Below are 25,046 nucleotides of genomic sequence, written 5' to 3'. Positions count from 1 at the left end.
AGGGAAGGCTGACAGAAAAGAGGGCTGTGATGGCTAATATTAACGATCAGCATCACAGGCGTCACCTAGGAGACAAGCCCCCAGAGGTAGGGAGATCCACTGTAAAGAAAGATGGCACCGTTCCCTAGGGTTGGGTCCTGGGCTGCATAAAAAGAAAAGGAGAAATCTTCTTGAGCACAGGCATTCATCACACAATGCTTTCCAACTGCCTCGAGCTCCTGCCGCCAGGAAATCCCCCAAAATGATAGACTGAACTCTCAAATTGTGAGGCCCTCTCTCCTGTACGTTGTTTTTGTCAGGGTCTTTTTTTTTTTTTTTTTTTTTTAATCACAGCATCAGGAGAAGAAATTAAAACAGGGACTCAGCACTGTGGGATGGTCCGGGGGAGCCCCAAACATTTCAGCGTTATGGACAAGAATCAACTCATCCTTGACGCTCCCGCGATAGACAGCAGGAGCAGAGCATCGCCACTCTTGACGTTTTCAGTGGCGCCTTGAGCTACTTACTCCAGCCCCACCCTGCCTGGGAGCCACTAACTTCCCAGCTGTCCTGGGAGCCTCCACTGTCACAGAGCTGTCACGCTGTGATTTATGTTCCACATTTGCGCATTGTGGACTTGGCATGCAGTCAGGATTCAAGGGTTGCCTCCAGGAAGCGTAACCCAGAGCGTGGCAGAGGGCGGTGGCTGCTCCATTAGTACTCTGCTGGCGTTCGGAGGGACTTTTGAGTTTCACACTTTGCAGTCTTACACTTTGAAAGCTCTTTTTGAGGTTTTTTTGGGGGGGCCTGGGGGGCCTCGTATTGGAGCTGGTTCTTAGAAATTAGCACGGGGAGTATCTAGATCAACTGGAGGACTGCCTCGCTGCAGAGCGCTCGGTGTGGCTTCCTGACCACTGAAGCCGTAAGACCTAAAAATTAGCTAAGTTTCTCCTTGCAGGCTGGGAGGCCTGTTCCTGTCTCAGCATAAGAACTCGCAGGTTGTGCGAGCCAGAGTCCGAGGCACCCACTTAATAGCACTGAGTGGTAGAGTGAACTCCACGAGGTGTGTACCCCTCCCCAGGGCCAGCAAGGGCTAGCTGAGGCCTCTATGAGATGCAGCGCTCAGCTCTACTCTAATGCAGCCACTCCCCGCCTGCAAGCGAACAGTTATCATCTACCATGCTAGAATTGGTTTTTAAGGGCCAGGAAGATGGCTCTGTACGTGAAGTCGCTTGCCACCGCACACCTGAGGCGTGGAGTTCAACCTCTGGGATCCACATGGAAAAAGGAGAGATCTGGCACCCGTAAGCACATCGTAGCACACACAAACCTAAGTAAACACATGTAAAAGCCACTGTTTGAACTCGGCTTTCAGAGACTACTCGTTGACATTCTAGGTTTGAAGACAGAATATCCCAAGGTTCCAGACAAAGCGAAGGGATTCGTAGCAGCTGTGGACACCATACTTTCGTGCTGGGATTCTTTTTGCATGGTTATTGCGAAGGCCGAAATATAAGAAGAGATGGAAACAAACCATACACACCCGTAGTCTCTTCAAAGTATGAGACTGAGTTTATGCAAATATATATGACCCAGTGAGATGGTTTAATACATAAAGGAGCTTGTCACCTGGCCTGGTATCCTAAATTCAATCCCCAGAATACAGGCGGTGGACAAAGAGAACAAACTCTCGAAAATTGTCCTCTGATCTCCACGCATGGACTGTAGCATGTGTATGCAACAAAAACAAATGTTTAAAATGTATGTGTGTGTGTATGTGTGCTTGTGTGTGTGTGTGTCATCTACAACTTTAACCCGATGCAATATTAGTAGATGCAACCAAGGACATTGATTTAAACTTTTCTTGACTGGTAGGGCTTTCATTCGAGATGTATTCATTCACTTTGCTGCTAGTAACGGAAGAGTTTTATAAGAAAGTGTTACACTTAGTATGTCGGTGTATAAGAAATCCAGCGAAGTTATTTTAATATCCATTTTATTAATTTTCTTCTTTAGGGACAAACTTAGTCTTTGAAGATGAAATCGCTGCATTGCAGCCTGAAGTAGATAAACTCAAAACTCTAAACGTGAACAAGATCGTTGCACTGGGACACTCTGGTTTTGAGATGGATAAGCTCATTGCTCAGAAAGTGAGAGGTGTGGACATCGTGGTGGGAGGGCACTCCAACACCTTTCTTTACACAGGTAATTGCTTCGAATGCCTTCTGCAAGCTAGCATGTTCTGACCAGCTGTTTCCTCTCTCTTTACCTTTGTAACTGTTACTGTTTAGCATGGAATATAAACGGTATAAGCTGTAATATGCTCTATTTTACAGGTAACTTTACTGGGAGACATTCTAAGAATTCATTCATTTCATAATTAAAAGTCAATGCTACAAGCATATATAGCACACATAATAAAATGAAAACATTACTGACCACCAGCTAAAGGTCAGTCTATAATAGACTTTCTTTAAAAAAAAAAAAAAAAGATACATTGTTTTAAATGTTTTCAGTGGTTCTTGGACTGAACCCAGGGCTTTCTGTATTCTAAGCATTTATGTCCCCAGCCTTTGGTTTTCTAAAAGAGTTGCACTATCTAGCCCAGATTAGCCCCAATCTTGGTGATTCTCCTGCCTCTGCATAAGCATGTATCGCTATATCTGGCTTGGAAAATTTTTTTTATCATCATTATCAATATTATTATTGTCTTCATAGGACTTCTTAGCATTTTAAATGCTGAATACATGTTAAATTTGGAATAAAAAAAAGATATACAGTACAAATTATAGAAAGAATAGAAACAGGACATTGGGTCAAAAGCCCTCATTCTTAACTCACTTAAATGACCTTGGGCAGGCAGGTCACCCAAGCCCCTCTGGGCATGGCGGCTTCCTAGTGAGGAGTCTATCACAGGTTTGAAGATTAAGAGTCCAGGAACAGCTGACTTCACTAGTTTGGCCTCCGGTGACCACCCTCTTGGCTGTTCATCACAACACAACATGGCAGAGAATCAGAAAGGAAGATGGACACATGCAGAAAGGTCAAGTGTGTGTGTGGTGCCCTGCTTTTACAACCACCCGCTCTCGTAGAACTCACTGTGGTCTCAAGAGAACTACGTTAATCTCTTCTGAGGGTGATGGCCCCAGTGCCCTCATCACATCACATTAGACACTTTTTGAGGGTTCCGCTGTCCCTCAGTGTCACCACAGTGAGGACCAGTAAGCTACTAGCACATAAACACAAAGTGGACAAGCTGCATCCGAGCCACAACAGATTCAGGTAGGTCTTTGTACTTGCCTACTCTTGTTTCAATTCTATGCCAGCCCTGTGGATGTGACCTGCTCAGACCCTGGGAGTCTTTGTAGCTTTTCTCCAAGGCAGCATTAGAAGTCTATAACTCACAGCGGGAACAAGTCAGCTCTCTCGCCACTTTCTCCTTTAGGGTTTGGCTGTGATCCATAGTAAGCCGAACATTTTACAGGGGGATCTAATAGGTACGTGTGCAAACGCGTGTGCACTCTCATATATATATATATAAACTGAAATTTCACAAAGCACCCACAATAGCCTGCCCTTGTGGTTGTTCTACGATTTCTTTTTTATTGTTGTTTTGTGTCATTTTTTTTTTTTTTACCTTGAGACAAGATCTCAGGTTTTTGTTTTGTTTTGTTGTTTTGCTTTTCTCAAGACAGAGACTCACCATGTAGTCCTGGCTGTCAAGGAACATTTTGTGTTGACTAGGCTTACCTTGACTTTAAGATCCTCTTCTAAGTAGTATGACACCAAGCACTAATGTCACAGGCATGCAATGCCGTGTGTGTGTGTGTGTGTGTGTGTGTGTGTGTGTGTGTGTGTGTGTGTAAACTTTATACAGTGCATGCTGTTTTTAAACAAAAATTTCAATCGTTCGATTTTACCAATAAAGACTTGGAGCCAGATGCTGGGGTGAAAGCTTGCTAGCTCAGAGAGGCAGAGAAAGCACACAGTTACCTTCCTCCTCAGCCGATGTCCCAAAAGGAAAAGGCCACCTCTTTCCCCCACACCATCTCAAAAAATCCTCAAAACTGAATCTTCCTCCCTTCTACTTCCTGTGTGTCTCTCTATCTGTCTGACTTCCTCTTACTCTCTATGGCTTTTTTCCCCGTGTTTACTTCCTGTCAACTGGTTGCTTGCTCTGCCTCTTTGACCTAGGGTTAACTTTATTTACTCTTGTTTACAATACTGAAGCTGAGAGCCCTTGGATTAAAGCTGAGTGTTAGGGCTGAACCACACCGTAACTAGAATCAGGTTTTTCCAGTAAACACAATCTTGGGGTTCACAGACTAAAGCATGAAGAGATCAAGAAGTGTTACCCTGTACTCAGATGCTGCAGTCATCCCTCCGTGTCACTTTGATGTACCTTTACACCATCTTGCTCTATGCGGCCTTATGGCATCATTTTGGGCACCCATAGGCCATTGACTGGGGCACTTTGCTAGCCCAAAAAGCTAGGCAGGGATGCCATTATACTTTTGTTCTTCTAACTGTTGCACCATCCAGCAAAGTCTTGCACAGAGGATGTGAGATCTAAGGATATGCTGTGGCTTGTTCATCTGTATCTCCTGAATACATTGTCCCAGCCTTATAAAGTCCGATCTGCACATTTTGTAATAGATAACCGAGATTAAACCTGTTCTTGTGAAATGTATCTTGGCTCTCCTTTGAGGACTAAACTTAGCAATTAGAAGACATCAGAGGAGATGAGGCCCACTTACATATTTAAACAATTTTTTCCCCAAGCCTTAAAAAAAAGATTTTTTTCCCCCAGGCTGACAACATAACTCATCAGATAAAGGTACTTGATGTACAAGTCTGGAAACCAGAATTTGATCCCCAAAATATACATAATGGTGGAAGGAGAGACACTTGAATCCCAGAAGTTGTCCTCTGACCTCATGTGTGCCGTGGCATAGTCTCCTCTCTCTCTCTCTCTCTCTCTCTCTCTCTCTCTCTCTCTCACACACACACACACACACACACACACACACACACACACACCTCTCTCTCACACACACACAGACACACACAGAGGGAAAAAATCTTAAGTGATTTTCTCACCAAACCATTCTACAAAATCACCAACAGGCTAAAACAATAGTCTGTTAAACATTGCTTTGTAAATATAGAAAGAAAGAAAGAAAGAAAGAAAGAAAGAAAGAAAGAAAACAGCCCATGGAAGTTTAGCTCCTGTTTTCAAGCCAGATCTCTCTGTAGGCCGGGCTGATGTAGAACTTACTCTGTGCCCAGGCTAGCCTCAAATTCATGGCAGTCTTTCTACATTAGCTGGGATTACAGGCATGAGCCACCATGCACAACTGGAAATTTAAATTGTAAGAAACTTCACAGCATACAACAGACACACACACACAAGCCCAAAGGAAAACGTTCCCAAAACATCTGAAGAGCACCCTGGCACCCTGATGTTTTATGCGTGTTACTCCCCACTAAATTAGTTTCTTTTCTGTCTGTCTGTCTGTCTGTCTGTCTGTCTGTCTGTCTTATTTTTTTAATGAAGCCCACATTCTAGAAACCTCTAAGTTTAATGGAACATGACTAACAATGTGTATGTCACCCACTTCACTCCACTCCACCCACTCCTGGCCATGTTCCTACCACTGGCATGATCTGATATCGTAATAAAGAGGAAGGGCCTTCTTGGGCAGGCTGGCAAAGGATTAGAGCTACAGGAATGAGGCCCCGGAGGCAAAGGCTATCTAAGGGAGTTACATGCCAGAGTTACAAAGTGGTCCGTGACAAAAAAGAGTAGGAAAGCGAGTTCAAGTTGGAGCCTGCAGCAGGCATGCCTGAGGACTACCCTGTCTGTGACTCTTGACGAGACTCCCAAGGAGCTGCTGCTGCTTCCTGTCTGCCTGCCAATAGTTGAGCTGGACATTTGGCCCCTCTCTTGGATGAGTGCAGACATCAGTTTCCATCTGCAGTTCAGTAAGGGCTCAGCACTGGGAATGTGTGACCCCTTCTGTTGTGACATACTGGTCCTTAGACAACCCCGTGCACAGAAGTTAACTGTTTACTCTTCAAGATTTTAGGAAATCTTTTTTTTCTTCTTCTTCTTTTCTTTTCTTTTCTTTTTTGGTTGAACAACTTAAGAGTTTCTGCAAGCTACTACAGTAAACTGTGGGGCTCATTCATACAACCTGCCCCCTTCTCATCACTGTACCAATGGCTTCCCAGCACCCTGCCATATCATCAAGTGGTTAGCACCCAATTTCCTATCTTCTTCCGTACACTGGCCTCTGCCTTCAGCCTGTGGGGAAGGGTGTCTGTGTGGACAATCGATTCAATACCCCAGGCTCCCAGCATCTTGTTCCCTTGAATGAGTGTCGCCTCCACTCGACCTCAACAGCTCCACTTCTCAGTCAAGGCCGCGACTTGGTCATTTGCAGGCAGCTTCAGAACTCTACCCTTGGACCCCTGTGTCCCAGGCTTCCGGTTCTGTGATCCTTTTGAAGCCAGCTTTCAGAAGATATGTCTGGCTGCCTTTCCGTTCTCCTGTTGCCCCGGGGAGCTGATGCGTGAGAGGCAGGTGTGCAGTATTGCCGAATGGATGTTAGTAAGTATAGCTTTTAGCTGGGCATGGTGGCGCATGCCTTTGATCCCAGCACTTGGGAGGCAAAGGCAAGCAAATCTCGGTGAGTTCAAGGCCAGCCTGGTCTATAGAGTGAGCTCCAGGGCTGCCATGGCTGCACAGAGAAATGCTGTCTTGAAAAACCAAAAAATAAAAAAATAAAGTGCAGTTTTGTTTTGTTTTTAAAGACTGTGTAGACAAGATGGCTTCACACTCACGGAGATGCACCTGCCACTGCCTCCCAAGTGCTAACACTAAAGGCATGTACCACCATCCTGGAGTTTGTACACCTCTTTTAAAAGATTTATTTGGTCATGGGTTTTTTTTTAATTACCTATTTTAAGGGTGATTGATTCTAGCCTTAGGCCCACACTCACTGAATATGAAATTCACATTTTTCATATATTTAAGGAACAGAAATTATGTTAAGACTATAGGACTAAAACAAATGGGATTCACAAAATAAGTATAGAGGAGCCGGACTAGAAATTGCTATGTGATCCTGACCTTGGGTAGGGACAGAAGCACCCAGCTGTGTTAGACTAACAAAAGGAGACAGAGACCACTGCTGGCAGTCAGTGTGGTGTGTGCACGCCCCACCACCACCTCTTAAGAGACAGGGTTCTAGCTGGGCATGGTAACATATGTCTTTAATCCCAGCACTAGGGAGGCAGAGGCAGGAGGATTGAAGCCAGCCTGGTCTCCAAAGTGAGTCCAGGACACAGAGAAACCCTGGCTCGAAAAACAAAATGAGAGAGAGAGAGAGAGAGAGAGAGAGAGAGAGAGAGAGAGAGAGAGTTCTATGCCTGGCCTAGAAGACCAAAGGGCAGAGGTCTGACCAGTGGCCTTGGCAGTGATCTCCCTGGGTGTTTCTTAGGTCAGCACAGGGACTTTCCTCATTCCAATGAGCACTCACTCACACGTCCTTTTAGATAGCCTCTGCCTGGCCCAGCTTCAGCATCCACTTCCTTTAGAGCAAAGCCACATCATTTTGAAAGAACACAGTAGTGGTCAGTGGCAGCTACTCCTCATGAGGCCTCTTACCAAGATGCAATGAGTCTATTGAAAGCCAAGCTCCGCAGACAACAACTGTAAATAAACGGCAGTTGGGATCCAACCCCAAGCATGGTTGTTGTAAGGAAAACTCCCAGGCCCTAGTGCCCTGAGCACCGAGAACTTCACAGGATGGAAGTGTGGGCCTCCTCAGCTCTGCTGTTAGGTGGTCTTGCACACAGGTTTTCATTTCTCTTTCACTGGGATATGGCTTGGGATTGCAGAAAGGGCTCGATCGATACTCTTACAGGCTCGGTTTGTTCCCTGATTCAGTCAATACTGTCTGACAATGTACATCTTCTCTGTAAGCCCAAGCTTAAAATAAAAAGTGATAAGAGTAGCGTAGCTTCCTCAAAAAGGTGTCATAGGAAGCTGAGCTTGGTAACACGCACCTATAATCCCAGCACTAGGGGAGGCAGAGGCAGGCGGATATCTGTGAGTTCAAGGCCAGTCTGGTCTACAAAGTGAGTCCAGAACAGCCAAGGCCACACAGAGAAACCTCGTCTATGAAAAATAAAGTCATAGGATTGAGGGAGGTTAAATATGAACAGAAGTGGGCTTAGACATAGTCCCCCCAAAATACCCCGGTTTTATGTCTTGAGAATATGTCTCCTACACTCTGTGTGCGTGAACATGGTCCTGATTCTCTGGAGAACACTGACTAGTATGGAAATTTCCAAACAAAGTAGTTTCTTCCTAATATGTATGCTGCCACCAATTTCTCCCCATACCTACCCACTGCTACTCATAAACATATTTTCTTTAAATTTTTAGAATTGTAAAGACAAGAGTCAATGGTCTTGCTCTTCTTTTTCCAGATATTCTACAGTGCTACTTTCATTTATAAAACAACCCCTCAAAAAAGAACTTAGCTGAATTTTATAAACTTAACCATTAATCTTAAGCCTAAACTACTTACTAGATTATACCTTCATCTTTTAAAATATATTTTATTAATTTATTCATATTACATCTCAATTGTTATTCCATCCCTTGCATCTTCCTATTCCTCCCTCCCTCCCATTTTCCCCTTACTCCCCTGCCCTATGACTGTGACTGAGGGGGACCTCCTCCCCCTGTATATGCTCATAGGGTATCAAGTCTCTTCTTGGTAGCCTGCTATCCTTCCTCTGAGGGAAACAGAAGGATCCAGAGGGTCCTAGAAACCTACAAGAAGAATATTATGATGGGCAGATCTGGGCCCAGGGGTCCTGCTCAAACTATACCTTCATTTAAAAAAAAAATTTCTCTAAATGTATCTGACAGTTCTCCAGACCTTGTTGGAATCATACTCTCCCTGCATGAGAACAGTACCCTGCTGAGGTCTCTTTGGATACTTGCAAAGTCCTGGGGAATTCAGGGCTTATCGTGTCCACGCGCACAGCCAGAACACCATGGCCACTCACACTGAGTCTTGTCTTGGTTATTGGAACACGGTCTATGGACACGGTCTATGGACACGTTCTCTCCTGCCACGATGATAAGGCACATAGCTAAAAGACAGAGGTGTGGTTCCATGTGGAGACAATATCTGAGATGTAAGAACCTTCGGCTAAGGGACTTGGGGGGCGGGTGTAGCTCAGCGGTAGAGTTTATCCAGCACACACAAAGCCCTGGATCTGACCTGGAGCACTTCAAAAAAGTTATAAACGTTTTAGGCCTTTGGCTGAATAGCATGGAACGGTGTGGAAAATGGGAAGCCCTAGATTGTTCTTCCTGCCAGTGGTTTTCTGGAGTTACGAAATGCATGGAGGAGGCAGAGATTAGCTAGCCAGACCTCAGCCACAAAGGAAGCAGCCTTGCCTTTCCTGACTAAGTCCGCTTGAGACAACCCTGACATATCTTTTGTTCTCAGAAAAGGGACATCAGAACTGTTCTGAACTAGACAGTAGGTGCCCCTGCCAGAGGGATGCTGGTTCTGCCGAGTGCTTGCTGAGCTAATGAAGCATTTGACAGAACGTTTAGGTCCGGCTTCCCTTTCTAATTTCCAAGGAACTGCCCTTGGATGGGATATTTGCTGCCACGCTGTGGACATTTGGGGGAATTGCAGCTTTCCAAGCATTGCCCAGAAAAGGAAGCTGTGGGGAGGGGAGGCAAGGAAGAAAGAGGCTGCCCTAAATACCTAGTCCCCTGCAGTGAAGGGCAGGATCTACCCTTGCCCAGAGGAGGAAGAGAGTGGGAGGAGGAATAGACTAGTAGTGCCCCGCCTCCTGCTGTTCTACAATGTCTTAGATCATCTGCAAGAACAGTTGCACTGTTGGCTCTGGAAGCCGCTGTGTAACGGTGTCATTTGCAGTGCTTGTGTCTTGCTCTGTTTATGGCTCTAGAAAGTGGCAGGGGCAGGGCAGGGCCTGGGATAAGTTCTACATAGCAAGCCACATCAGCTTTTCTTAGGCAAATAAAAAGACCCTGAGAGAGCTTGGGACACAAAGGCACAAACTTGGCTTTGCGTGTTATTTTGTGAGCGGCCTGTGCCAGCCAGCCTGCAGTCCCTCAGAGAATAACCCATGGCAGGCTTCTCTAGGTGGAAGAGAGGACATAATAAGGTCACGGTCTCACAGCTTTGGTTCCCGTCAGTTCCCTACCACAGTCCAGCACATGCGCATGCGCACCTCCTATGGCGGTCAGTCTTTTCAGCTATAAAGCATGGTTAACGACGTGACCTGCCTCACAGGAAGCTTGGAGAACTAAATGAAATTAGAGTCACAGCCACCTCTCAGAACTGATTTGTGTGTGGAATAAACGTGTGCTGAAGTTCTATGGACATGTCATAGGAGAGAATCGTCATATGTGTAATAGCAATACCAGGATTACCAATTTTATAGTCAGATTCCAAACTATGGTTGTTCCAAAGCATCCTAAGGATGGCTTTATCATTCCTCCTCAGACCATATTAACAACTATAAGTTTGTGTGTGTGTGTGTGTGTGTGTGTGTGTGTGTGTGTGTGTGTGTGTGTGTGCCTGCCTGTGGGATGAATGCCTTCATCTTCTAAGAAAAAGAAACATACATTAAAATGATGTACTAGCTGGATGGTGGTGGCACATGCCTTTGATTCCAGCACTCTGGAGGCAGAGGCAAGTGGATCTCTGTGAGTTCGAGGCCAGCCTAGTCTACAGAGTGAATGGCTTGGCTAATTCATCCAGCCAAAGGAATACAGACAGCGTCTGCATGAAAGAGGGATAATCTTATCAGTATTCTTGTTTTTATGACCCATATCAGCTCACCAGGCACAATGCCCCAGACTTAGAAACAGCTTAGTAAATGCCCATTGAGTGGAGAACAGCAGGATTTGTGTGCCAAGAGGGCATTTGGAATGAGTGACAAATGTCCCACAGGCCACGTACAACAGCAGATGATGAATCATCAAGTCAAAACTCTCCGTCATTCAGTCGGTGGCCTCCATGTGCAAAGGCTGACCTGATCAACACTGCCTCTTTTATTTCAGGAAATCCACCTTCCAAAGAAGTGCCTGCTGGGAAGTATCCATTCATAGTCACCTCCGACGACGGACGGAAGGTCCCTGTGGTCCAGGCCTATGCTTTTGGCAAATACCTAGGCTATCTGAAGGTTGAATTTGATGACAAGGGAAATGTCGTCAGTTCATATGGAAACCCCATCCTTCTGAACAGCAGCATTCCTGAAGGTGAGATCTGGGAAGGGTACGCCAAATGAAAAGTTGAGCATTGGCCAACTCTTCCATGCGCTTCTTCCTTTTCTTTCGGGAAATGACTGTAATACTTGTGAAGAATTTAACTTTTTTTTTTTGGTTGGTTGGTTGGTTTTTTTTGAGACAGGGTTTCTCTGTGTAGCCTTAGCTGTCCTGGACTCACTTTGTAGACCAGGCTGGCCTCGAACTCACAGCAATCCGCCTGCCTCTGTTTCCCGAGTGCTGGGATTAAAGGCGTGCGCCACCACACCCAGCTAAGAATTTAGCTTTTCCCATGCATTTATTCTCTTTATTCATAAGGAAATTTCAAATCCTCAAATCCTCATATGCTTTTTCCAAGTCTACTCAGTGCACTCACTGCTTTGCAAAAAGCTTAATCCTGTGAGCCAAAAGCCACTGTCAGCTCTTATGTAGAGAAGAGTGAGGAAAGAAAGAGAATTCAAATAGGAAAGAGTAGCCTTCAAAATCTGTCCCACCTAACAAGAGGCAGTGATGGTGTGGTGTGTGCCTCAGCTTCCTCATTCATGAAACAAGGAAATACCTCTTTTTTCTGTTTTGTTTTTGTTTTGAGACAGCCTCTCTACATATAGATCAGGCTGGGGTTACTGTACACCAGCATATCCGTCAAGAAGTACCTCCTTTTCTGAGACTCAGAATAAAAGAATATTGCTATGCCACCCATTTTCATATGGTATCTGTAGATCTGCTGCCTTGAGTCTTACCAGCCCTTTGCTGTTTACCATCACCAGCTCAGAAGGATGGGCAGTGAAGTCCCACTGTGCCCGGGAGAGTCTTCTCAGCACCCAGAGACAAGCCGGGAAACACACCCTCAGCAGATCCTCTGTGCTTGTCCGGCCCTTCAACACTCATGGCGCCACCATGGTGTCATCCTAGGGTCGCTGACAGGGGCCCATCCAGACGTTGAGGCGATGCTAACTAAGATGCTCAAAACGTCCTCATAGTAAGGCACACCCAGGTTTCAATGTTAGAAAGCAAGATAAACATTCAATCTAAGGAATTTCGTAGCCAAAGCCAAAATGCACGAATGTGGTAAACACACATACACTTCCAGCAAGGAAATCTCACAACGGTTGGTTTCTCTAGCACTTACCCGCTAGGAGATCCACTTTCACTGTAGGCCTTTCCCTCCCCCCTGCAACTTCCCCTACCTACCCACTTGCACCCTTCTGATGCCCTTCCTTCCCTTCCTTCCTTCCTTTCTAGATTCAGCCGTCAAAGCAGACATTAACCAGTGGAGGGTAAAGTTAGATAACTATTCTACCCAGGAGCTGGGGAGAACAATCGTCTACCTGGATGGCTCCACTCAGACATGCCGCTTCAGAGAATGCAACATGGGCAACCTGATCTGCGATGCTATGGTGAGCAGTCTGCAGGGGCAGAGCAGCTGCATCCAGGGAGAAGGGGGGAAAGGATGATGGGCAGAAGATGCAACGAGGGGCAGAATTGGGGTTTTTTTGACACATGTAGTGCCCGACAGAAGCCTGACTGGCTCCATCCTGAATGCCATGGCAAGGAGGCGCAGAGAGATCAGGAGAGCATTACTTTACTGCTTTACAAGGACTAGAACCTTTTGAAATACGTCTCCCTTTGGCGTCTAAATTTGGAGTGTTTCTTCCAGTAAGATGATACAGGAAACGCACATCCTCCTTCTTCCAGATGTTGACAGAGTACATCCAGCACATCTGCTTGGACCTGACTCAGCAGGGCAGCTTTCCCCTGATTTGTCCTCTTGGCTCTAAAGAACGTGAGCTTTGCGTAACTTGCACAGAATGACAATCCATAGTTATAGTAAAGTCCCTAGCCAGAGCAAGAGCATTCATGAAGAGCATTTTTCCGGGGCCAGCTGCCAAAGTGGCTTCGTGGGCTGTGCCAAGGCAAGGTCTCTAAGCCAAACTGTTGCTCCCACTGGCTCACCCATGCAGAGCCTGCCAGTGAGAATATCCTGGAGTCAGTTTCTGTGATAACAAACACACCCCACAAACTCTGGCCAAGTGAGTGACAGCCTAAACGCCCTCTAACCTGAGGTCCAGGATGGCTCTTGAGCACCATGAGATCAGTATGGGGAGCCAGCGGAAGCATCTAGAACGAAACACCCCAGGGTGCTACCCTATCAAAGAGGCTGGGGTAAATATAACTTTTGCTTTTTGTGCTTGCTTTAAAACTAGAAAGCATCCGTTTTGGGGCAGGAGAGTTGGCTCAGAGCTTAAGGTACTTCAACCTGGGTTCAATTCCCAGCACCCATTCAGTGGCTTATTGTAACTCCAGTCCCAGGGGACCTGTGATACCCTCTTCTGACTGCCACAAGCACATATGTGGCGCACATGCATACATGCAAGCAAAACACTCCTACACTTGGGATGTAATATAAACACACCTAAGGAATGGAAGATTTAAGGCTCTGTGTAGTGGTGCATGCCTTTAATTCAAAAGGCAGAGGCAGGTGGATTTCTCCACATTTGAGGCCAGCCTGGTTTATATAACAAGTCCTAGGAGAGCAAGAGCTCCACAGAGAGACCCTGTCTCAAAACAACCAAACAGAAACATATTTTTTTTTTTTGCTTGCTGTGACTGAACGTGTGTTTTATAAGAAAAGTAAGAATAAGTCTGATCCTCCCTGGCTCCATGAGGCCATCCCTGTACCTCAAAGATTGCCAATATGCGGGAACTGCCTGGCATGAGGTAGGTGATGGGCAGGGTGGCGCATCCTGCTGCCCTGAAGGAGCAGCTTCATGGGGCAGCGCACCCAGGAGCAATCTGGACCCCAGCTGGAGACAGCATTCTGCTACATCCCCTAGCCTGAGGGATAGGTCTGAGGAGTGGGCAAAGAGCCCCCTGTCCTAAGACAAGGGGGGCTGGTCACAGTATACTTTTGCTTCTGACTGACGGAAGGCTAATAGAAGATAGGCTAATAATTATTTTATGCTTAATAATGGATACGACGAGTTTTAGTTACAGTTGGGAAATCTTCAGGGAACGGGAGCTGGGGGATAAATACTTTGTTTTCTCAGTAGAGATAACCAGATTCCTGGAACGGATCCCAAGAAAGAAGACCCAAAGTAACTAAATTTCCGCTACTATTGCAGATTAACAACAACCTCAGACACCCAGATGAAATGTTCTGGAACCACGTATCCATGTGCATTTTAAACGCAGGGGGCATTCGGTCCCCCATTGATGAGAAGAACAATGGTATGCACCTGCCCCCCACCCCCACCCCGCCCCCTTCCTCAGCTGTCCACGTCTCTTCCACGACCATGCCCACAGCACCCTCTGCTGCCAGCTACAAGCCAAAATGCCAGTCCTTTGACTTTGCCTTAGCTGTTGCTCAAGCCCAGTGCTTCAACAGAGGGATGCGCATGTATTCTTATCTGTAGTCACACAGATGCAGGCACCAAGCTTAGTGAAACCTAAGAATCTTCTGTGTCGGAAAGGATATCTCAAAGACACACTTTATATTTCTACAGATACCAAAGGTCCTATCACCTGTTAAAACAAACCCATTAGACAGATACTGAAGGCTCTGTTGCAGCCTTCGCTGACAAACCCCACCAGTATAAGGTCCTAAGCTCATTTCAGACGCATGGGCAAGTGGCTGGAACACACTGCCTGTGTAAATCTGAGCAATATCTAACCAACCACGGAGGGTCCAGCCCAAACCAGGCCATACAAGGCTGAGAACTGTGGACTTGGGGTTTTGCAAGCTCAACCCTCTTATCCAGTGGTGACCAGCAGGGCAGAAGCGGTCAGCACATTCCCTCCCAAAGGTAAACACAGCTGCTGTGCTGCGGCTTCCCGCCTGCCTCTCTGCCCTCAGCCCAAGGGAGCTGCTCTCTGGGTAAGCATTTTCCTATGCTTGTTTTCTTTCCTGCTCCACTTCTACCTAAGGCACAGTCACGTGGGAGAACCTGGCTGCTGTGCTGCCCTTTGGAGGGACATTTGACCTGGTCCAAATAAATGGTTCCACCCTGAAGAAGGCGTTTGAGCACAGTGTGCACCGCTACGGGCAGTCCACTGGGGAGTTCCTCCAAGTGGGTGGTAAGTGTCATATCCTGCAGGGCACATTGTCCAGCAAGATGTGGGCTTTCCTGGTTGGCTCAGCTCCCAACTCCCCACTTCTGTGTCTGGACTTGTTTGGATTTTCTCCCAGACCACCTCATCTTTCAGTGACGATGGGCTACCGGAGGCAGAGGCCAGAGGTTAAGGTCAAAGGTCTAAGCCCTTGGCAATGAGTCGTATTTGCCAACCTTGATTTGGACATCAGGAAAAGGCATCCATGGGAGCTGACTTCCTAAACACTAGTCAGATCAGCTGACATGAGGTCTTTCTGTTGGAATCTTATGTGTGGATGCATGTAACATTCTTAAACAAACACAAAAGGGCCCCCCTCCTATTATTTTACCTGCGTTGGAGCATATTAGGGTTCAAAGGAAGCACGGAGGAAGAAAGAAAAAAAAAAAGACACAGTCTAACTCTAATCAGCTGGGAGGAACCCCTGACCTGCTTTCTCCTTGACTGCAGTGAAGACTAGATGGAAATCGATGCTCCTACAGGCTTCTGAAATGCTTTTCTCGGGAGTTAATTCCACAACCAGCAGTGAATCTTTAAAGCAATAATCTCATTGTATTCCAAAATAATTTTTCTGGCCTCATTCTCTCACTTTATTAATCTTGCTTTGTTCATTTTGAGACAGGATCTGACGTAGACCAGAATGACCTCAAAACTCACTAGGGAGCCAAAGTTCCGTTAACTCTTGAGCCTCCATTTCCCAAATACTGGAAACACAGTTATGTCCCACTGCTCCTGGCTTCATTATGTATATATATATACACACACATTTTGGGGGCGGGGGGGACAGAGTCTCAGTGCTCACTCCAAGCTAGACTCAGATTATAGCAGCTCTCAAGTGTGTGGTTTCCTCCTGCTTCAGCCCCTCCACAGGTTGGGAATTCCAAGAACATACCTCCACGCCCAGCCTCACTTTCATTTTAGTCCATGGAACTGCGTGATGGCGCGGCTGTCTGGCAGGAGTCCCTGGCCTCCTGTCTGTGGGCTAGCCCTCACAGCTGGCATTTTTCCTGGGGGCAGAGGCCAAAGACTGTGGTGCTCTGATGTGCTAGCAAAGCGCTGAGTACAACCATTTGTGAAAATCCCCAAATCCCAAATTACGACGTTCAGCTTTTCAAAGCTGTTACAAGTGTTCCACTGTGTTTCCCAATGACGCGCACCCAACTTCCCAAGCCCACTGAGTTATCACTGGACCAATAAATTCAGGAATTATAAAAAGAATACTGTTTTTTCCCCCCCAGCAAAGTCATCCTTGCCTTTCTGAAGGCCAATCATTCTCTTTCCAGTGGTTCTCCCATCTACCGGAAGTCTCCAGAATGATGCTAACCTAGGGTAGCTACACCATCACCAGCATTCCCCTGATGAAAGTTCACTCACACAGGAACTAAAGTAACACAGCCAACTATCCCAATTCTAGATCTGGGCCAAAAATCCCTTTCATAGGCAAAAGTCCCTTTGAACTTGTGATTCTCCTCTTCTCTGGGGTGCTGATGGCCACCAGCCCACTGAGGCAAGAGGAGAAAAATATGCGATGCAGGGCCTGGAAGGCTGCAAGCTCAATAGAGATTCTAACACTGTGAGAACCACTTCAGGAGCTAGTTCAGCGTTACTCAGGGAGAACAAAGACTATATATACAGCCCTTGGGGAGTGGGTGGGGGGGCTTCCAGGATAGGTGTTCATAGTTGGTTGAAACTAGGGACTTTAAGGATGCTTGTTTTACATTTGGCAGCATGCTCCTATCGTATGAGTGGGAACACAGTACCTAACTATCCTATAGGCGCAGGGAGGGGACAGCTAGCCGGAGCTGTGTCAAGAGCCATATATCAGTCTCCAGATGGAGTCAGGCAGAGAGCCAGAGGCCCTGCTGGTGAGAGGGAGTCCTATGCCTAATGCCAAGCTCAGAATGGCTATCTGGATTGGGAGGACCCTCAAACAGCAGGGTCCTTCCAACAGGACTCAGCAAAAACATGGACTCATTTCTCTCCTAGGAATTCATGTGGTGTACGATGTTTCCCGAAAACCCTGGAACAGAGTAGTCCAAGTAGAGGTTCTTTGCACCGAGTGCCGAGTGCCCGTTTATGAGCCCCTTGAAATGGATAAAGTGTATAACGTGACCCTCCCAAGCTATCTGGCCAATGGTGGAGATGGATTCCAGATGATAAAAGATGGATTATTAAAACATGACTCTGGTAAGCACGAGTGTCCTTACCTCTCCTGTTCCCACAGCTATTCAGCGCAACAGAACTGGGCGACGGAGAGAAAGACAGAAAAGATGCACTCTGCCTTTGTTGCTGATTCCCTCCTGCTGTGGGGGCTACTCACAACAGCACAGCACAGCACCACCCAGGAGTATTATGCTGTTCCTTCCCCAGCACTAGCCAACCCCAGGGAAGACAGACTTCCTTAGAAATACATCTCTCTAGGTAGTCATGGCTGGCCTGGGGCTTGCTATGCAGACCAGGCTAGCCAGAAACTCATAGAGATTCTCCTGGCTCTGCTTCCCAAACATAGTGATTAAAGGTGTGTGCTGTCACACCTGGCCCATGATTATTTTCAATAGCAAACTACTGTGTATTAACAGCACTAGGTATTAAATAGCTTCAATTTACATACCGTACACACCATCCACATGGTGTGATGGTGGTGATGATGATGATGATGATGATGATGATGATGATGGTGGTGGTGATGATGATATTCTGTTGGGTCATCATTTTGTCCAAGCAAGTCTTATTTCTTTATCTATCCTCTTCTAGAAATGAAACCTTCAATGTCCCATCATCAATTGTGTGAAGATAATGCTGAGCAGATAGCATGAGAAAGCCACTTTTCTTAGCTAACTCTTGACTGTGATGAGAACAGTTTCTTGGAAACCTCAGAGCTGAGGCAACTGTTGCCTCTCCCAATTACCCAGTGCCGAAGTTCTTTGTATTTAAAGTAATTGGCATTTTTGTTTTCTGAGGTTTTTTTTTTTTTAATCCCTGGAATAAAGAGGTGTCATTTCTTTGTCAGTTTCAAGGGCTTTAGAGACTTCACTTCCCTTCTTGCTGTTTTTGCTGTTGTTGTTGTTGTTGTTTTGGTTTTTTGTTGTTTGTTTGTTTTTTGAGACAGGGTTTCTCTGTAGCCTTGGCTGTCCTGGACTCACTTTGTAGACCAGGTTGGCCTTAAAACTCACAAGAGATCCTCCTGCCTCTGCCTCCCGAATGCTGGGATTAAAGGCGTGCACTACCGCACCCAGCTTTTCCCCTTCTTACTGTTAATCTTTCTTTTTTTTTCCTAGAGTTAGAATAATGTATTTTTTTTTCCAGGTGACCAAGATATCAGCGTGGTTTCCGAATATATCTCAAAAATGAAAGTAGTTTACCCAGCAGTAGAAGGGCGGATCAAGTTCTCTGCAGGAGGCCATCACCAGGGAAGCCTTCCTTTAGTAATGCTTTCCTTTTGGGCAGTGAACCTTGTTTTGAACCAATAAGGGGAAGTCTCCTTATCCTTGATGTTAAACTACATTTTTCTTCCAGTGATATTCAACTCTGCCTCTGGAGACATGGCTTTGTAACGGTGCTCACTATCCTCAAGGCTCCTAGCCGATGCTCAAAGCGCTTCTCAAGGAAGAGACTATAGCATCATTTGTCGGGGCCAGCAACTCAGTGAGCAGATAAAAAGTCAAACTGAATTAAAGGGTCCTTCTGGGACATGTGGGCAAAAAAAAAAAAAAACCAACTAGGTGTCGTTTACACACCCACATAACACATTTTGTTATTTTTGAGCCACAAAAATCATTTTTCACTTTCTATTCATTTCTAATCCTTCAAACAACTGATGTTTACATAGAACTTTATCACTGCCGGCTGTGGTGGCACATGCCCACGGTCACAGCACTTGGGAGGGAGGAAAGCATAGCCGCAAGTCCCAGCCCAGCCTGACCTATGTAGAGTTCCAGTCAGTCAAGACTCACACAAAAAACACCATAATTTACAAGGAGGGTTTTGTAGACTAGCGTTGTGCTAAGTTAAGCAGAAAGAGTTGACTTGTTCAAAGCCACATCCCCAAATGATACACCCAAGACCTGTACCTAAGTCTTCTGACCTCAAACCCAATACTCGCCCCTACATCAAGTCTCTTCTCTTGCTGCCAACAGCCCTAGATGGCAAATCTCCATCCTCTCCTTTCTTTTTGGGGCTCCTGTTGTCTACCAGGTTTGAGAGACTGGATACTAGACAGGATTCTTTCTTACCCCACCATGTGCCTTTGATGGGTCCTCAACAATCTGTGTAAGCAGATAATAGATTAGTTCAGGCAGGCAGGGGACAGGGAGAAATGGAAGGGAGGGTGTGACTGGGGCTGATACATTCCAGAAAGAGAGAATGAGCCATTAGATGAGCTACATGAAGACACGCTAAGGGGCAGAGAGCATGACCGAAGCACAACACCGGTTTTTGTTAACTCCCGCGAGATTCCAGAAGTCCTGCCTCTCCTTCTCCTTCTTCCTCGCGTGGAGGTGTCATGAGAGAACTTCCTAAACTAAACTGTAACTCTCAACCTGCACCTGTCCTGCCCAAGATGCCAATACAGCTCTCGTTCTTGTCACTCTATGGACATTACTGAAAAGCCCAGCGTCTGGAAGGCAGGAATGATTTTGAGAAGTGGTACACATAAATGTCGGAAGTTCGCCGACACTCAAATCCCAAGCAACCACTGTAAGGCGTACTCAAGTCAAGATATGAGAGGAGCAAGGGGACAGCGAGCCCTATGGCATGCCCACGAGATACCCGGACTGATAAATAGTCCGTGCTCACAGAACACCTGACTAAGAGGGTCCTGTGACCAAGTGGGCATGGTCAGGACTGCCTCAGCAATCAAGAAATGGGAGCCTCCACCTTAGCCACCCACAGCAGCTAGACATTAGGGTGGGAACATGATTGTTCTCTAGTGTTTACAAATATTAAGTTCTCTTGACAGAAAAAAAAATAATTTAATTTTGAATTTCATGAAGTTTGTTGCAGTGAAACAATTCCCTCAGTTCTATGAATGTATAGATTAGTTATAAACAGAAATGTCAATAACACATAAAAATTAAAGGAAGGTGCATTTGAGGTATATTTTTTATGGTTGGCCAGTAAACTACGAGAAATGTTATTTCAGCATAATTTCAAAGAACATTTTATAATTTTTCTAAATATGTGTATATCTATGTTTTATGCAGCAGGCTTGAGAAATGACCTTGGATTACTTTCCAATTGTAAAATCCAAATAATAAACCTGAAGATATATTCCTTTTGTCTTTGGTCTTACTTCTCTCACATACTTGTGCCCCCAAGAGTAGAACAGAGACAATTTTCCACCAGGATCATTTCTTTTGGTAATAAACACTTTGTCATCTGGTAGCCCTTCCCTTCTTTCACTTCAAAATTTGAAAAGAAAATGCATGCAATATTTTGTTGTTGTTGCTGTTTTGTGTTTTTTGTTTTGTATTGTTTTGTTTTGTTTTTGAGATAAGATTTCTCTGCATAGCCTTGGCTGTCCTGTGATCTGCCTCTGCCTCTGCCTCCCTTAGTGGTGGGATTAAAGGCATGTGACACTGCATGTGTCCAACTAAGCAGGAGAGAAGTCCCCACCCTCCCTTTTTTTAAAGGAAGACTAAAGCCTCAACTTTTCTTCATCTAGCCTTGCTTTACTCCTCAGTTAAAACTACCAACCTCTACATAAAACACTAGAGACGGGGTTGTACAAACCCGAGGTTTAAGACCTGACTGCAGAATAAAGGTCACGACAAACAAGGTTAGTATGGCAACCTCATTCAGTCACCAGTGAGTGCTCTCGGGAACTCCAGCACAGGTAACAGAAGCAGCAGGTTCTGCTCAATACTGTACTCTTTGTCCTGTTCAGGACAATCCAAAGCAATGTCAGGAAGTGAGAGCAGCCTCATGGCACAGAGTTTATGTGGAAGCCCATGCTACAATTTGAGTTGGAAAGTCAAGTCCTAGCTGGGTGTGGCAGACCATACCTTTAATCCCAGTACTTGGGAAACAAAGGCAGGCAGACCTCTTCTGTGAGGGTTGAGGGCAGCCCATTATATGTAGCAAGTTCCAGGCCAGCTGGTTATGGGACCCTGTCTCAAAACAACAACAACCACCTCCCCGCAAAAGAACCCCAAAATTTCCCAACTCACTTTTAAAAACTGTTAGCTTTCATGTGACTATGGCCGGGGGAGGTGGACCACAGGAGTGTTCATATACATAAGTAAATATTTATTTAAGTTTAAAAAAAAAGACAGTCATTCTATTTTTTAAAAAGGGCAATGGCTGATTTTGCAGGGGACCACGGTTCAATTCCCTGCACCCACATGGTAGTTCAAAAAAAAAAACTCCTGTCCCAGGAAATCCAGTGCCCTCTCCTACCTCTGGGAACCAGGCATGCACTTGGTATACAGACATATAAAATAAATCGTAAAAATGTTGTTAATAAACCTTTTCAGGTATGAACACTAGCAATACTGTAGAAAACAAATATGCATGTGGGTACAGTAGAATGTGTAAAAAAGGCTAAGTATTACGGGCTGAGGAAGGGAATAGAATGCAGGGAATAGAATAGTTATAGAAGCCACTATAAAGCTAAATGTTTTTCTAAGTCTAACCCTGTCAAAATTTTTCATTTCTGAGCCGGGTGTAGTGGTGCACACCTTTACTCCCAGCACTTGGAAACAAACAAAGATGATGACACATACATATTAACCCAGCATTGGGGAGGCTGAGGGAAGAGGATCAGGAGTTGAAGGCTAGCCTTGGCCTATGTAGCAAGTCCTAGTCTAGCCTGGATTACATCATGAAACTGTCTAAAACAAAAAAATATGAAATATCCAACTAAAAGCCAAGTGCAGTGGCACATGCCTGTGATCCCAGCACTCAGGGGAGCAGAGGCAGGCAGATCGCTGTGAGTTCGAGGCCAGCCTGGTCTACAAAGTGACTCCAGGAAAGCCAAGGCTCCATGAAGAAACCTTGTCTCAAAACAGAAAAAAAAAAAATCCAAATAAAGTCCCTTGGCAACCTCCTCCTCCCTCCCCCCATGGTCTTACCTCCATGTCCACAATGATGCCCATTTCTGCATTGTGCCATGACATGGCTGTTAAAGTCTCAGAACAACTTGGAGGAGTCTGTTCCCCTCTTCCACCACGGGGGTTCAAGGGGTCAAACTCAAGACTGCCAGGCTTAGCAGCAAGTGGCTTTATTCCCAGAGCAATCTTCTCAGGCTCTCCTGAGACTGACTCTTTTAACCTAAGTGACCTCCTGAAAGGCTCTGTTTCCAAATAAAAGTCATGGTGGGATTTATGGATTCAACATAAGAATTTGGGAAAGACATAATTCAGACCAGTTAGTGAGCCCTACTTACAGAAAATGTGATTATTCATACAAAATTATTCATATTACAAAATGAGCAATGTAGTAATTCCTATTATCTGCAAGGTGGTTTGTATATAGCATCACATTGCATTTTCACAATAAATGTGTTATGTCTTGTAGGTGATGATGTTAAGCCACGGAGACTATAAACATAGAAGTCGCACTTTGATCTCTCTTTAGGCTTGCATTACTGTTTAAATATAAAGTATTTGTTTCCAAAAGTAGCTACAGTTTGGGCCCCTTTCAGAAGCCCATTCCCCTAGTGTATTTCAAATGCTTTCTGTGCCCATTCTTCCAGCTGTTTTTATGCGTGTCTTAATGTATAGGCTTCATGAAGAACATGTTTTAAATGTGCTGCTACAAACAGAATTACCAGAGGGAGCTATCTGGTTGGAAAAATAAAGTTACTAGTAGCTAAAAAACCCTTTGAAAGTTATAAAGTACATGGTAAGACTGCCTTTTATGTGTGCTAATTCAGATACGGGTAGAAGACTTTCAAAATTGTAGAAAGCAAACTTAATCTTTGTTTATTGACTTGCTAAAAATATTTAATTTTATAATAAAAAGTATAAACAGAATATGTCCACTACTGTTAACAGACTATGTATTTATGATTTTAGATGTAGTCAACGTTAAAATAAATGATTAAGTGCATCTTGCTAGACACTGTCAAAGAATGTGCTGTGTTTGTATAAACGAACCACCACAGCTAGACACACAAAGGAGAGACCTTGAACCTTGGCCCACTTGTTTTCACACTAAATGCAATTGCATTTGAAGCAAAAGAATACAAAGGTTGTTGGTCTTACTTGTTTGCTTTCTTTCAAACTCAGCAACACAGGCGTGGGGAAATGGGTCAGTAGATAAAGTGCTTGCCATGCAAGAGTGAGGACCAGACTTTGAATCCCCAGTGCCTACATAAAAATCAGCAGGCGTGTAGGCAAGCCTATAATCTCAGCACTCAGGATGCAGAGACGTGGGAGGGTAGGAAGGAGCAAGCTGGGTAGCTAGACTAGCCAAATCCAGAGGGTCCAGGGGCAGCAAGAGGGCCTGCCTCAATAAACATAGTAGATAGTGATGGAGAAAAACAGCCAGTATCAACCTCTGGCATCCACACATATGTGCACACATGGGCATGAGAACTAGCCACACATATGTTCCAAACACACATGAATGAACACACACACACACACACACACACACACACACACACACACACACACACACTCAAAACACCCTAGCAATAAGTGGCATATGTTCTGGTAAAATCAAGACAGTAAATAGAACACAGAAAGCCATAATACCTAAATCACTTTTTATTGCTATTAAGTTTGTTAGTCTTTATTAAAACAAAAATATATATTTCAAACACTGAAGTACATGATATTTATAAAAATATACAAAGTGAAAAGAACATTTCTATTATACTGGTATGTTATTCTACACCAAGTATTTACATCCAGGATGTCATAGAGGTAGCTTCCTTTTGTACCTAAAGCAAAAATAAAGCCATTTAATAGAAGACAGTAGTAAGCTAGAGTTCATTTTTTAACTAGCTAACAGCTGTACTACAGTAATATTCTAAGTGAAGGTACACATACACAACATACACAGTAACCCAAGTACTTCCTGGCACACGGAGCAGATAATAGGAACGTACTGTCATAGACATCATAAAAATCTCAGCGCTTAAAGTTTTCTGGTATTCATTTAAATGCAATTTAACATAAAATACCTAACACTTCCACTCTCTTTTAAAAATATATTTAATATTACTAAAATTTGAAAGCTTACAATTAGTAGATGAACAGCCCAAATCTGGTTTTCCTACTCTACAGGAGTGAGTTTTCATTACGATGCCATCTAAAGGGATTAGTCTAAAGTAAGGGGGCTGGAGAGTGTGGTGGTGCATGCCTTTAATCCCAGCACTCAGGAGGCAGAGGCAAGCAGATCTCTGTGAGTTCCAGGCCAGCCTGATCTACAAAGTGTGTTTAGGACAGCCAGGGCTACACAGAGAAACCCTGTCTCAAAACAACAACAACAACAACAACAACAAAAAGTAAAGGAGCTGGAGAGATGGTTCAGCAGCCAACAGCTCCTGTAGTGCAATTGAGAATAGAGTTCTGAGCCCATTTTCCATGTAACAAGCCAAGCACTGTGCTTGTAACCACAGCTCTGCTATGACTTTTTTACTTCCACACTGCAGACATTCACACACAGTCACATACATACT

General features: G+C 45.0%; 2 protein-coding genes across 5 annotated transcripts in view; one reads left to right on the top strand and one right to left on the bottom strand.

Annotated features, from left to right (window-relative positions):
- Window positions 1–20,686, top strand: part of NT5E (5'-nucleotidase ecto) — a 50,793-nt gene extending 30,107 nt beyond the window's left edge. The window contains exons 3-9 of the mRNA XM_084753450.1: window positions 1,996–2,184; window positions 11,108–11,305; window positions 12,554–12,708; window positions 14,434–14,539; window positions 15,236–15,385; window positions 17,405–17,605; window positions 18,725–20,686. Coding sequence (XP_084609576.1) covers window positions 1,996–2,184; window positions 11,108–11,305; window positions 12,554–12,708; window positions 14,434–14,539; window positions 15,236–15,385; window positions 17,405–17,605; window positions 18,725–18,888 — 1,163 coding nt within the window. The 3' untranslated portion in view covers window positions 18,889–20,686. The remainder of the gene's footprint in view (window positions 1–1,995; window positions 2,185–11,107; window positions 11,306–12,553; window positions 12,709–14,433; window positions 14,540–15,235; window positions 15,386–17,404; window positions 17,606–18,724) is intronic.
- A 3,421-nt stretch (window positions 20,687–24,107) lies between these two features.
- The window catches only part of SNX14 (sorting nexin 14), a 64,945-nt gene continuing 64,006 nt past the window's right edge, over window positions 24,108–25,046 (bottom strand). For all 4 annotated transcript variants that reach the window (XM_084753441.1, XM_084753442.1, XM_084753443.1 and 1 more), the window contains one exon: window positions 24,108–24,305. In XM_084753441.1, coding sequence (XP_084609567.1) covers window positions 24,267–24,305 — 39 coding nt within the window. In that variant the 3' untranslated portion in view covers window positions 24,108–24,266. The remainder of the gene's footprint in view (window positions 24,306–25,046) is intronic.

Source organism: Acomys minous (assembly GCF_964271855.1).
Source record: "Acomys minous genome assembly, chromosome: 13".
In the NCBI taxonomy this organism is placed as follows: Eukaryota; Metazoa; Chordata; class Mammalia; order Rodentia; family Muridae; genus Acomys; species Acomys minous.
The sequence above is the reverse complement of the archived record's forward strand: the minus strand, read 5'-3'. Positions and strand labels throughout refer to the sequence as shown.